At 40.6% G+C, this 14,268-nt stretch overlaps 1 protein-coding gene across 10 annotated transcripts in view; it reads left to right on the forward strand.

Moving 5' to 3' along the window:
• The window catches only part of ANKS1B (ankyrin repeat and sterile alpha motif domain containing 1B), a 408,202-nt gene that overhangs the window by 360,553 nt on the left and 33,381 nt on the right, over window positions 1-14,268 (forward strand). For all 10 annotated transcript variants that reach the window (XM_058022133.1, XM_058022128.1, XM_058022125.1 and 7 more), the window contains one exon: window positions 3,873-4,052. In XM_058022133.1, coding sequence (XP_057878116.1) covers window positions 3,873-4,052 — 180 coding nt within the window. The remainder of the gene's footprint in view (window positions 1-3,872; window positions 4,053-14,268) is intronic.

Here is a 14,268-nt window from a genome sequence, read left to right on the forward strand (position 1 = left end):
GCTGCTGCACAGCTAGAGTTACTGATGCGGGCCAGTGCTAAATGTCATTTATCACCTCTTGCAATTGGAGTCTTCACAGGGAATCCTAAAGAGGAGGACATGCATTTGGAATGAAGTTTTTCTTTCCCATCAACTGCTACTATGCCATTTCACACAAAAGAAAGACATAGTGTTTAGTTTGTAGTCTGCAGTAATTTGTATCATGAAAATTGGCTTAAATAAACCGTCTGCTGCTGCTGTAAGATTGATTTATGTAGAATCACTGAACAGTTTGGATTAGAAGGGACCTTAAAGATCATCGAGTTTCAACCCTCTTTGCAATGGCCAGGAGCACTTTCCACTAGATAAGGCTGCTCTACATCAGTAGAGAAGGTAGTTTGCTATATAAAGTCTACTTTTAAGTTCCCAAGCTCAAGCTAAGCAAAGCTAATGCTTCATCTTTTTTAACTGGTTTTGTATTAGCTTTTAAAATATTTCAAAGTAGAAGTATTGATAAAAAGCAAAAATTCCTTAAAATCTTAAAAATATCCATATGTTATTCTCTGTTGTGTGTTACTGTGTACTAAGAAACACTATTTTGATTTCAAATATACTATATTCAAACATATATATGTTATATATATATTGCATATATATACACACAGACACTATACAAATATACTTTTCTATACACAAAAGTATGGAAATTGCTGGATCTTGGGTTACCTAGGCAATCTTGCTTTCTTTCCTTGAATGCATCTTTTCTTTGAGTAATCTTTAGTTACAGGACCAGTTTCCATGTTCTTCATGGGAGCTCTTCCTCACCCAGTCAGCATGGGAGGCCAGAATTTAAACTGAAGGACAAACAATTTTGGCAGAAATTTGGAGAAGAAGGGTTGATATTTTAACACAAGAATTAGTTCACTGTAGAGAATTCCTGGTTTCAGGTTAGACAAACATCTGTGGGACATGAAGTGTGCTCATGCAGCTTGGGAAAGGATCTCTTAAGTTCCCTTCCAGCCCTGACCTCTGTGGTTCCAGGTGTACAGGAGCAGCAGGTGTGGGAGGGGATGGGGCAGATCTTATATTGAAATATGTGATCAGACACCCCTGCAGGTCATGTGTCCTTGCACTCACAGCTGGGTAGAAACACGATATGAGTACCTGGTGACTAACAGCAGCGTGGTACTGAGGCCATGGACACCTGCAAGGGTGTCCATGCCTGGTCTGCAGCTTTGTTTAAGGAGGTGAAAAGGTGGATATGGAGTGAGGAAGAATGGGAGACAGGCTCATGATTAAAGGAATAGCTATAACTATGAAACTGTAGACTTACACCTATTTTTGCCACAAAAAACTTGGATAATTTGTGGTAAGTTATTTAATTAATTGCCTCCTAAACAGACACTAATTGACAATCTGCATATTTGACTGGAGCCTTGAGTCTGATTTATACAAGTGCTGAGTATGCAGTGCTGAAAATTAGATCAGCAGACATGGAGTTTGGAACTCAAGCACTTGGGAAATGGAGAAATAGATGTTGCGATTGAGTGAGTGGTACTTTCTAACCTTTGTTGTCTGTGTGTCTCTGGTCACCCACACTAAAGTAGTGATAATGAAATGCCAGAAGTCACAGGTGTGGTGAAAATTATTTGATTGACATTTGTAAAGCACTTATGAGCATCATGACTACGACAATATTAATCATCTTATCTTCAGAACAGGATTTAGAAAGGGGTTTAGGAGAGAGGTTTGGGGCCATGAAGCAAGGCAAGAATAAAGTACTGACTACATGGTAACTAATGATAACACGGTGCTGAGTAGATGACAACACGCTGCACAGTTGAGGATCCATCTGTGCTGTGAAGGACAACTTTGAGAAAATAGCATAAAATTGTACAATGACATACTGTTCCATAATGCAGAGGCACAGTAATTCTTTTATTTCTTGAGTCGGTAGTTCTTGTCTGTATTGCCTTGCCAGCAATCTTCCAATATAGATCTCAGAGTGAATTTCCTCCTCATAAGCAGTTTGATAAAATATGAAAAGCTCGATGAGGGCTGGAATCTCTGTGTTCATCTGTCACTTTCATACATTGGTGGCCCTGCAACAGTGGGTGAATCCTGATCCAGAGCAGAGAGAGGTTACCCTCCTGGCTGAAGCAGCAGGTAGCACTCGCTGAAGAGGATCTTGTTTGGTGCCCATGTACTCAGGTTATTTTCAGAGCAGAAATGTGCGCACCATGTTGTTAGAGGTGTGTGCCCAGGGAGGGTGGGTTTTAGAGGTTATGCCTCACCAAACCAACTGAGCATGTGCAGAATACAGCTTTCCAGAAGCTTTTAACTGGGCCAAATGTAGGTGGATTTTTGTGAAGGAGGGAAAAGATTATTCCTAAGAGGAAAATACTCTTTTCTTTGCCCTGGGAAATGTCAAGTGCTTGTCTCAGATCATAGGAAAACCAGAGAATTTTTTTAAAAAACGAAAATCCCAGTTAATTAAAAATTACTAAAGAGCTATATTTTCCTAACATTTTTCTTATTGGCAACATGAAAAATACTAATCCATTACTGTGATTGCAAGGACTAATGTGACATAGACTCCTACACTTCAAATATTGGTATCAGACATTACTATGACTTGAACTTTCCTTTCTATTTGGAAGAGATTACAACTCTCTGATTTCTTACACCAGATCTTGTTTATTAACAGCATGGAGTTCTGATGCTTTTCAGAACTGGGCTTGCCTCAGTGTAATAATGCATGAATCATCCATTTTAATTCTCTCTTTAAATAAAAAGGCAGAACTTTTTTACCTTCCACACTGGAGCAGGTTTTTGCTTGCTCCACCATCTTCAGGTCCCCTCTTGTTGCTGAGTACTGAAATGGAGCATTGCAGCAGCAGGTGGTTTAGGGAAGGTCTGCACTGAGCAAACCTGCTCCTGGGTACCTTCTGCCAGAACCCTGCATCCCAAGAGAGGAGCATTTCCCATTCAGTTGCTGTGAGAGTGTTCTCCTGCTCACACTGGGCAGTGCTGGTGCAGACTGGACAGTGCACTGTAGCTCCCTGCTCCTGCTGATGGAGCTCCTAGAGACTGTGGGACACTGGACCTGGACACCGATGTTTGTAGCTGGTTGAACAAGAGATGTCATGTGCGAGAGACTGGATGTTTCCCAACATACAGCACAATGTCTGGCTGTGGGCAGTGTGGTGGCAGGTCCTGGTGAAATGTACACCAGGAGGACCTGTTTATTTATTAGGTGGCACTTATGTATCAATTCTGTGTGGTATTGGCACACTGACTGATTACAGTCCAGTAGAGGTAAGGAGAAAAGCCAGGTAAAATATTTGTGCTCTGATGCTTTCATGCATTCTAGGAATTGGTATTTATCTTGTTTCTGATACCTGGTACTTCAAGTTAAAATGGATGTTCTGTAAAACCTATAAAAATTGCAACAAAATGTCTATACTGTGTAAATGGGCATGTGTTTCTTTTTTCCAGCAAGAGGTGTTGCTAGTGTTCAAATCACTTTTACTGCTCAGAAGTGGTGAGAATGTATTTCATCTTACAAATAGCTAATCCTAAATAATGGCTTTATTTGGGCCTTGACAAGAAGTAGCTCAGTGTTTTATCTCTAGGAGAGAGTATATATTACACAGGGAGCTTTTTGGGAGGAAATTTGCCACTACTTCATGTAATCAGTGAACTATTTTTCCTTCCACATGGGCTCTGCACTTTAGGTAGCAAATCTCAAAAGTTCATCCACAATAATCTCTACTGCATGAATTGTTCCATAACTTTTTTAGCGTGAGCAATTCAAATGCACTTTTAAATGTGTGATTTGAAGTCAGCAGTATGCTGTTCTTCTTATGCTGCATTTTTCTTTCTCTGTCCAGGAACCCAGTGGTAACCACACTCCTCCTCAGCTGTCTCCATCACTTAGCCAAAGCACTTTCACTACTGGTGGCTCCCTGGACGTTCCCCACATTATCATGCAGGGCGATGCACGGAGAAGAAGAAATGAAAACTATTTTGATGATATTCCCCGGTCAAAGCTGGAGAGGCAGATGGCACAGGTAGGACTAAAACCGGTGCCATTAAAAGGCTGGGCCTTGCTGCTCTGGGTTACAGGACTAGTCCTGACCACAGCAGAGGGCTGTATATGAAGGCTGAGTTGTAAACAACAAAGATTGACAATTTTTCCAAGCTGTCTGTTCCAGCTCTCTATATTTCAAGTAGTGTAAATTGATGTGTTGGTGTACAATCTCTCCTCAGAGGCAGAGGGCTGAGGGTGTTTAGGTGCATGGAGGCTGAGATGAAGGTGGCTCCTGTGCACCAGAGTGTGCAGTCTTCCCCCAGCACTGACTCTGCCCCTCATTTTCATAATGAGGTGCAGATTACTGAAATTCTGAGCAACATAGATAAAAGTAAGCTTGCATCAGTTCACTGCTGGAAACTCAGAGGACTTGAAGGGTGATGATTGCTGCATTTATTAATGGGAATGGTCAGCATTCTGCAAAACTGTGATCTGGGGATATATTTTGATTATTTAAAAATAAGATTTAACTATACAAAAAATTATTTGAATAGCACTAGACTCAACTGGGCATTAAATCAAGCTGTTCATGAAAGAAAGCTTAAGGTAGCCTCCATGTCTAAATTTTTTGCATCCAACCACTGAAAGAGTACTGATAACTTTAAATTAAGCATACTCTGAGTGATGCCACAGAACCATAGAACCATGTAGGATGGAAAAGACCCTTAAGGTTTTCAACTCCAACCCTTAACTCAGCACTGCCATGTTCTCCACTAAACCACGTCCCAAAGAGCCACACCTACATGTTGTTTGAACAGTTCCAGGGATGATGATTGAACCACTTCCCTGGACAGCTCACACCAATGCCTGACCACCCCGTTCAGTGAAGAAATTTTTTCTAATATTCAGTCTAAAGCACACTAGATCATGCATGGACAGCCTGTTGGTAAAAATGCTTTAGAATGAGCTCAACTGGTTTTCATTGATACCTATGATGATGAAGGACAGCCAGGCCTTATGCTGCATGCTGGAAACAGGACTTTGATTTGCCGTCAGAAGCAGATGGGCAGCCAGGGCAGTTCCTGGAGCAACTCATTCCACGAAGGACCAGGTTGCTGCATGCTTCCCTGCATGAGGCTTCCCAGCAGTGGCTCTGCCTGCCACAACCCAAAATAGAGCCTCTGTCCAAAATTCAGCCTCAAAATGGAAACAGCTATGCAAATAACTGTATTATAATGAACAAAAGGCTGCAGTCTGTCAGCTAATTACATGAGCAAGAAGTAATTAAATAAAAACAAACAAAGCAAGGTGCTGCCATTACCTGGGAACACAGAAGCAAATTGAATTCCATTTGTTCAGAGGACATTTCTAAGGAAGTGAAATTGCATTTGTTTGGGTGGGGCTGTAGCCTTGCCCTTTTTTAATCTGATTTTCTGCTCTAAAATATTCTAGTACAGAATTAAGGAGAAAGTTGCTGAGTGAATGAGCTTGTTTTCAAACCAAAGTCTGCTGGGCTTTTGTGGCAAGAATATGGTTGAGCTGAAGTCCAGCAAAGAAAAGACAGGTTCTTAAAATGAAAATATTTAATGAAATTTAGGTATTTGAGCATAAAATGCACACTTGCTTGTGGCTGAATACGCTGGTTTGTCTAATTAGTTCCTTTTATCACTTTGCTCACATATCCCTAACTCACTACCTCTTTTAGTCACTAGCATTGAAGACAAAAAATAATACAAAACAAAAAAACACCCCTATGCTAACAATTTTTTCTGACTCAGTTTCCCTCCTTTGTTTTACTGATATTCCCAAGAGGTATGGCATACTCTAATAAATGACACCTGGAGATTTTCTTTGTGTTGTTGAATACTGTATTTCCAGAAGGACTGATATGCTACATGTCCAAAGAGAAAACTGAGCAGTGATTACTTATACCACTGCAAACTCCTGCACAACCAATTAAGTGCTTGAGGGACTTTTTTTGTTGATGGGGAGTTTTGGTTGGTTGGGTGGGTGAGTGAGTGGATGATTGTTTTTTGGGGTTTTTGGTTTTTTTTTTTTTGGTTTTTTTGGGTTTTTTGCTTGTGGTTTTTAGGGGTTTTGTTGGGTTTTTTTCGGTTGTTGTTGTGGGTGTTTACCCACTGAATGGATGACTTCAGTGCCTTCTCTCTAATTTTAACCATTGAATATAGCTGTCATCCTTTGGGACTCCAAAGGGGAAAATGGATTCAGATTAAATCCATAAAACGTGGTTTGTGTTGTTCCCTGAACTCCAATCTGTTTGAAGTCTTTTTCAGCTCTGCCCCCAAATTCTGCATTCCTGATGTATGTAAAATTCCCTTTGACTTTAATGGGAAAGTCAATTACTCCCTCTGGTGATCATTCTCAATAAATTGGATTCACCCCATTAAGAGACTAATCAGGGATTTCTTCAACCATTCTAGCCCAAAAATAGATTCTTAAATTTATTTTGTGCAATGTGTGCTCTGCCAAAATGAACTATATTTCCTTCAGTCTTTTCCCCCAAAGCCTCTTTGAAATTAAAAGTAAAATAATTGTTTCTGCAAAGCAAAGGAGATCCAACTGATTCTTAACATAAACCTTCTGCTCTGTGTGTTGTGGGGTTTTTGGGTTTTTCTTTCATCTAGCAACTTTCTCCTTGCAGTTTGCTGGTTCTTTTGGCTTGTGTCAGATCAGCAGCAATTTCTGAACTGATACCAGTCCAGCTTCCCAGCTACAATACTTTTCACCTACAGAATGATCTAGAGGGATTGTTTGAATTGCTTTGAGAATGTTCTTTTGTCTTAACCCTTTCTTTGCCAGGCTGTTTGCATGCTGCTGTATGAATCTGCATGTGTACTGGATGCTGTAGTTCACAAATGTGCACAAATGGATGCTGTGGTGTTTTGGAAGTTTTAGGTATGTTCTGGATTATGAGATTAGTGGGTGTTTTTATGGCCTTGAAGAGAGAGGCCAAAATGGTGTTGTGAACTTATTTACTGTATTGCTTTCATGAACTTGATTTTATTTAAAAAATTGTTAGAATGAGACTATCTCATCCTTAATTTAAAATATAAAATCTGAAGATATTTTGATGAAATTGGATATTTCCATCTTTACTATGGCCTGTGTTTCCACTAAGCTGTTACAAAGAGTCATCAATCATGTTGATCTTTGCAACAATCAACCAATATTTCTTAAACAATGAGCCCAGCAGCTTAAATCTGTTTGCCTTTGATGTGCTAGATGTGTTTAAACAGTTCTTCAAACCATAATCAAATCTGCTTGTAAGTAATACAACTCTTTGTTTCCTGGAGGAAGCACTGATTTAAATTTACTTAATGTGGGTGGTTTTGTCTCAAGGCCAGCATGTACCTTCATTTACAGTTCCCTAGCAGACTATTTGTGCCCTAAGGGGAAAATTGTGATATAAACAATGAGTCTAACCAATTTAGATTCCCCAATGGAATAGGTTTGGTCATCCAACTCCCCCATTGATCATCCAGCTCCGAAAGTCTGTGATGTCTGGTTGTATAAATCATAACTGCCAAAATATACAGGAGGTTGTGAGATGGTTTATTTTCCAAAGAAAAGGGAGGAAAAAAAATCTAGGAAGAAATTAGTAGTCTGAGTCATCATTAGCTGTGGATGTTGAATTTTGAGCCTGCAAACTGTAGGTTAGTATGATCAAATTGATGTAGTTTAAAATAGCTGAGGTTGTTCTTAAGATTGCCTAAACCTTCAAAATAGAAGTGAAATCATGCAGGCAAAGCTTGAGTACTTTGGAACCAAAATCGATAGGAGGAGGAGTCCCATTGAAGGGATTGGGCTCTTTATTCACCCCTGAAATAGGTGCAGGGAAGAACTTTGGAGGTTGAAAGGAATCACAGCCATGTTCATTAAAAGACATCAGTCAAAACACCACCTTTGTAGGATTTGCAATTCTCCAGGCAGGAGAGAAGCTTCAGGTACCAGCTGCAAGCATGTTCCAGACTGCCAGCCCCAAGGCACTGGCTATTTGTTACATGAGCCAGAGGTGTGTCGTGCTTTTAGCCACCCTGGTCCATAAGACCTCTTGCCGTGGTGCTCCGAGCTCTGCACCCTGCCCTGAGCCAGGAGGGAGGAACAGAACCATCTTTGCCATGGCAGGCCTGCAGGGAGGTGCGGGAAGCACCCCTGCCCACGGCGCTCCTTGCAAAGGGAGAGCAGGGGCAGGTGTCCCCTGATGCTGTCACACCTCCTGAGCCTGCGGCACAGCCCGAGCTGGGACAGGGCTGTCCTTTTGGGGGCAGTGGGCAGGAGCCTCTCTGGGGACAGCTCCAGCCTGGAGTGGTGAGTCAGAGTAACCTTTCTAGGAGGGTAAACCCAGTCATGGCCCCTATGGGGGCACCCCAGAGAGCTGCCATGGAAGGAAGAGATCTTATAAGATCTGAGAGAGTTGAAAAATTTGTTCACAAAGGCTGACAAGAGAAGTTCTTGCCCAGAGCTGCTGAACTCAGACTTAATTTTGAAAGCCTTTCTGCGTGCTTCAGTCACATGGTCTGAGGGTTCTTGCTTTTTTAAATTTTTAGGTTTTTTCTCCTAAATGCAAGATGGCTTCAATGTAAGGTCATTGTAATGACTGCTCAGTAAGTGTGAAGCAAACCTGTCCTGATTGTTGGGATTCTGCCTTTTAACATTATTTTGTAAGATACAATAATTCATTCCTGGGTTAGGATTGTTATGCAGGGGACAATCATTTAAATGGATTTAGTAAACATATTCTTTACCTACAGAAGTGGAGAAATGTCATAAAAACAACAACAAAAAAAAAACAGAATTAGCAAAGGCAGGTTTATATTAAAATTGTGAAATAATTTTGCTTCTTTCTGAAATAATACTTTCAACTCAGCAATGTCTTCCTAATACTTTACCGATATTAATGCATTTGTATTTCCAGTGCGCTGTTGGGCTGTGATTTAAAATCATATTTTCTGTTTTTCAGCTAGGAAAACTGACATACAGGGATGTTGCAGGTTGAGTAAGATGATATAGAAAGTTTGAAGGAGCCTAAAATGTCATCTTTAGTTTTGTAACTTAAAACCACAGTATGACTTTTTTTTTTACTTGTTTCGTGTTTGTTTTCTTGTCTCCTCTGCTTTTGAAGGATTTAAATATTACTGTGAATGAGGAAAAATATGCCCAAGAGAATACTGGTGTGTAAAATGAGATTATCTAAGAAGCAGTGAAGAAGGTATAGTTGAAATTACTCATGAAATAACAGAATTCTTTACTAGTTGATTTATGAAGCAATAAATACAGAAATATGGTCATCTAGATTCATTCTCTTGTTACTTCTTAGGCTACTTATTTCCTTTTTTATAACATAAAATAGTTTATGTTGGGAGGATAAATAGACAGCTATCTAAAAAAAAAATCCAAACAAAATTCTCTAAGGTTCATATTTTAGGTGCATTATATTTTTAATATGGAAAGATGACTGAACTGTGACGACCTTCAATTTAACATCAAAAGAAAAATGCTTAGCTACATCTATTGCTGGCAGTTGTATTTGTAATTCACACAGATGCAAACACCGTAGATGGCTGTATCTTGATCTGTAAATTTCAGCCCATTTTCTTCCATAGATCCCTTGAGAATTGTGTATTTCATAGAATCAGAACCATCACTGGGTTGGATCATCCAGTTCCAACCTCCTGAGCAGGGACACCTCACACTAGAGCAGATTTCTCAAAGCCCCATCCAACATGGTCTTGAACACTTCCATGGATGGGTATCCAACACTGCTCTGGGCAATGGACAAGTAAACTGATAAAGGCATTGTAAGAAGTCTTCTTAATTTCTGTCTGAACAGAGAGAGAGAATTTTTTCAAGAATGTTACAGAAGCTAATATTTTAGAACTGAATTCATGTGAGGTGGATCATACCTACAAGCTGCTTCAGCAAATGGAATTGAGGAAGCCTCTTCTATATTCAGTATTAATGATCCAAACTTTAGCTGTAAATAGCACACCAGGAAAAGGAAAAATGTTCTTTATTAATTTACTGCTTTTCACACTTGCTCTTGTGAACTAGAAGGCCTACATTGAAAAGATTTTATGAAAACTGAATTTCAATATCTAACATATACATTTTTGATCTGCTGGAAAAAAGCTGTACTTAGAGTATGGGGTGCTTTTCTGAAGGAGTATTTTTGTTGTTTGGAGGTATTTTTTTTGCAGAAAGGTCGATACCTGTAGTCTGATAAACTTCATTGGTGTTTGTCCAGAAGTTTGTATCCTCTCTGCAAGGCTAAGAGGCTGGGATACACTGGAAGCTGGCAGCACCAGCAGAAGGGGTATTGTCAATGAGAAGGAGCTCACCCATCACCCACTTGTTGCCTGCAACAGAGCCAGCCCTAGGGGCCCAGTTGTTGCCTGGGAATTTTCATGTAAAGTATTTTCAGCAGCAGAAGAAGAAATACACCACTGCACAGTGTGTAATTCTTCTAATAAGAAGTGACATTTTGAGTTTCTGCTTCTCTGAAAGAAATACAAATTTCAAATTTCACTCTAAATCTCTGAAGATTTTTTTTTTTTTAATGGAAAGGAGAATTTGCAGTTATTTCTGCTAGTAAGGCAAGCTCTTCCCAGAGCTTTGAGAACATTCAGGGATGCAGCATCTACTTTTATTAAATACCTGAGGTTTTTCATAATGGGAGAAGTAAATTCAGCAAAGGGCCACCGAGATGGTTGGGACCTGAAGTAGTTGCCCTCTGAGGAGAGTCTGAACAACCATGGCTGGCTGGAGAAGACGTGGCTTTGGGTACTAAAACTGAAAGAGGGACTCTGGATGCCACAAGGAGCTTTCTCTCCATATGGACAGGAAAGCAGGGGGACAGGTTGTTCACAGAGTCTGTCCTTGCTGTTTTCAAGACATGACAGGATGAAGCCCTGAGAAATCTGGTCTCATCTCACAGCTTTGAGCTGCAGTTGGAGTGGAGCTTTCCTGAGCTTCCTTGCAGCATGAATTATCCTGTGATTTATATCCTTATTCTTCTGAAAGACTGCTCTATCTAATTTGAAGTATACTGAAACTTTCAGATCTTTTTTGACTTCCCCTAACCTAAATCACTTTGCTAATTTATTTGCTGTTGTATTTCTCTGTGTAATCCTACTAAATTTAATCTGACTGATCTGTAGGTCATCAGACCTGTTTTCAGTTCTTACCCCATTCTGAGAAGTCCCTCACTTCAGGATCCTCCTTAGAGAGCACTGGCACTCCTCCAAGCCACAGCATGGAGCAGGTCCTTGCAGATTGCCTCGACATGTTCAGTCCATTTGTGCTTAAATACCAATAATCATCCTTGAAACATGCTGCATCAGGAGTCACACAGTGTCCAAGTCTTGCTGTACTTCTCCTTGCTGCTGCTAATTTAATTGGCCAGTTTTCCAACACAGGAAGGAAATTTGATCTGAGATGATTCATACTGAAGGACCTCATTGTGAACATCTTGAATTTTTCTTGGCGCATAGAAACTGTCTTGGTAGCACATGGAGGCAATATTACACTTTTTCTTTGTTATTCTCAATAATGTATGCATAGATACAAATATACACATGCATAAATATATTCCTGAGTGTTTTATTTCAGATGGCCAGGAGTTATGTCAGAAGGTCATGAAAACCAGGGGATGGTGACTGGATTTTTAAACTTTTCTAGTCACTTACTGGTCCCTGCAGTGAGGTTGGCTGTAACCTTCTGAACCTTCCTTAAACACTCTTTTAGCCCTTCTTTGGTCCTTTAGTATCTTCTGTGACTTTTCAAGGATAGTTACTCCTAATCTAGGTAAATCTTTAACATCTCCTAACGTGCCATTGAGTGAAACTCATTGAGCTGTCATGAATGCATCTGGACTGCCTTCCCCCTGGCTCCTGCTGCACCTGTGTGTACTGTCCAGGTATTCTTTACTGCCACTTTCCTCTCCTTAGAAAGCATATGATTTCTATGATCAGTCTTGTAGTTACTTTCTTTCTTCAGATTATCAGCCATGTTTTGCTAGTCTATAAGAAGGAAGCCTAAAGTTTTCCCTGGATAATTCTTTTCACCCTTTCTTTGTCCCTCCTTCTTGTCAGAGCTGTGTCCCACCGTGACTGGACAGGGCAACCTTTTATACATGGGACACCACAAAAAGGTTATGATAGCAGAATCTTGCTGTGACCTTACTTGTGAGCATTTATCTTTTGGGAAGTATTAAGATAATGACATATTTGATATTAATCAGGCAATAGATGATGCTGTTGTTTTGCTCTTCTTTGCCATATTACTTAGGAAAATGTTCTTTGTTAAACTCTTTCACAGAGCCTCTGTGTCAGTGGTATTGGGTGCCCAAGCGTATTTGTGTTTACTGTGGTGGGAGTGTATGCACAGAGTGAGTTCTTCAGGGCTTTATTGAGAGCATATGTTTTGGGAGCTGAAAGTTGTGAGTGTTTGAAGCCTAATCCTCATTCCTCTTTCTACTGCCTGTTTTTTGGCCTCTGATATTCACTTAACCTTTTTCCTTGCCTTGGTTCCTTTCCCTCCACCACAGGGATATGCAACTTTAGGTACTTCTCCTGGTTATTTTGTTAAAAATTTTAAGTACTTTGAAGATATAAACTATGTATATAGTAAATGCTAAATATTTCTACAATGGGGCAAGGAAAAGGTTGATTTCTGAATTTGAATTCATTACCATCCATAAATTAATGTTCCATCTGCACGGCATTTCAGTACCTTAGTCATTCAAACATTAATGAAAGCAAAACTGAGTAATGAGTTTTGCACTGCTGTCCTCCTGACTGGGCATTTGTGGAGTTGTGGGAAATTGTCAGTCTCTGCTGGTCTGCTTGATTTGTTGTGCATTGTATTTAAAAATTGTTTCACTTAAGTCTAAATCCTTCAAACCTGTAATTCTGAAGGTAAATCTTTTTGTTGGGGGAAGTTCACTTGAACAGTTCTTGAAGCAGAGACTTGCACACTACTTTCCATTTGGGAAAAGGTAGGCTGGGGAGGGAGGGGCAGGATGGATACCACTGGCATGTGTAAGAGAGGACTCATTCGCTGCCCTCTTTTTAAATGGAGCAACTTGAAGCCTGAGCACACACGTGCTGCAGGGCTCCCTGTCCCTGAGTTAGCCCTGGGGCAGCTGAAGGACTGAGCTGGCTGCGGCCCCATGCCAGTCCCTAAAGGCAAGTCCTAGAGAGGGGCAGCATTTAAGAGCACACTTTTGTCTCAAGAATATCATGGTGCTGAGAAGTGGCTGCACAGTGTGGCAACATCATGGCAACCCCTTGCCAGTGCTGGGGAGAAATCAAACATCTGCCAGCATGCAGTATCCTGCTGCATCCCCTCCTGCTTTTGGTACCTCGGTGTGTACAAATAGCAGTGCCGTCGGTTTTCTTCACTACCTTGACTACCTTGATGACTACATGTTTGGGCATGCTGCACCAGCATGGAAATGCTTTCTCTTTACTCTTCTCTTGCAAAGCAGAGGCACAATCTTCTGCCATGGATTCCTATTCAGGAATCTTCCCCACCTGAGGCTAACAGATATAGGCATCACAGTGATCAGTATGGCCAGAACATCCAGAAGTCAGTTTTCTTGACATACACAGAGAAAGTCATTGGTAACCACTAGTGCAGTGTCCTAAGGATGGCACAGCAGAAGAAGCTGCAGCAGTGTTTTGCTGCTGATTTTGCACTGGGACTATGTGTTCATCACATGGAGGAGGACTAGTTTGTAGCAAGTTGCAGGGGACGAGTTAGAAGACTGAAAAGTCAAAGTTTTAATCAGCTAATGCTATCAAAATGTAGAGCCCTGCACATCAGGAAAGAGAAGCAAAGAACTTCGAAAACAAGATGAGGGAGGTGGAATTAACCACATCTGTGAAAGTATTAAAATGATTGAAGCTGAAGGAAGGGTTGTGTGCTCATGCATTTCAGATGATGAAGGAAATAAGGGACAATTAACAACATTAGACAGCCACCAGGCTGTCTGGCGGCACTCTGTAGTCAGTCCAGAGGATGCCAGGCTTCCCTGACAGTATATAGAAGTGGTAACTTGTTCTGTCACCAGCCAGGGTGCAGGCTACAAAAGGTAAGAGCATATTTTAAGAAGACTTGCACTTCTTCGGGTTGATTTGAGCATTAGTGCTAAATTCCTGCTGTCGCTACTGACAAAAACCAGCAATGCACGTTCTTGATGTTGTTAAATTACTGAAATATTAATTGCTATCTCT

The sequence above is a fragment of the Melospiza georgiana genome, chromosome 4, assembly GCF_028018845.1.
Source record: "Melospiza georgiana isolate bMelGeo1 chromosome 4, bMelGeo1.pri, whole genome shotgun sequence".
Lineage (NCBI taxonomy): Eukaryota > Metazoa > Chordata > Aves > Passeriformes > Passerellidae > Melospiza > Melospiza georgiana.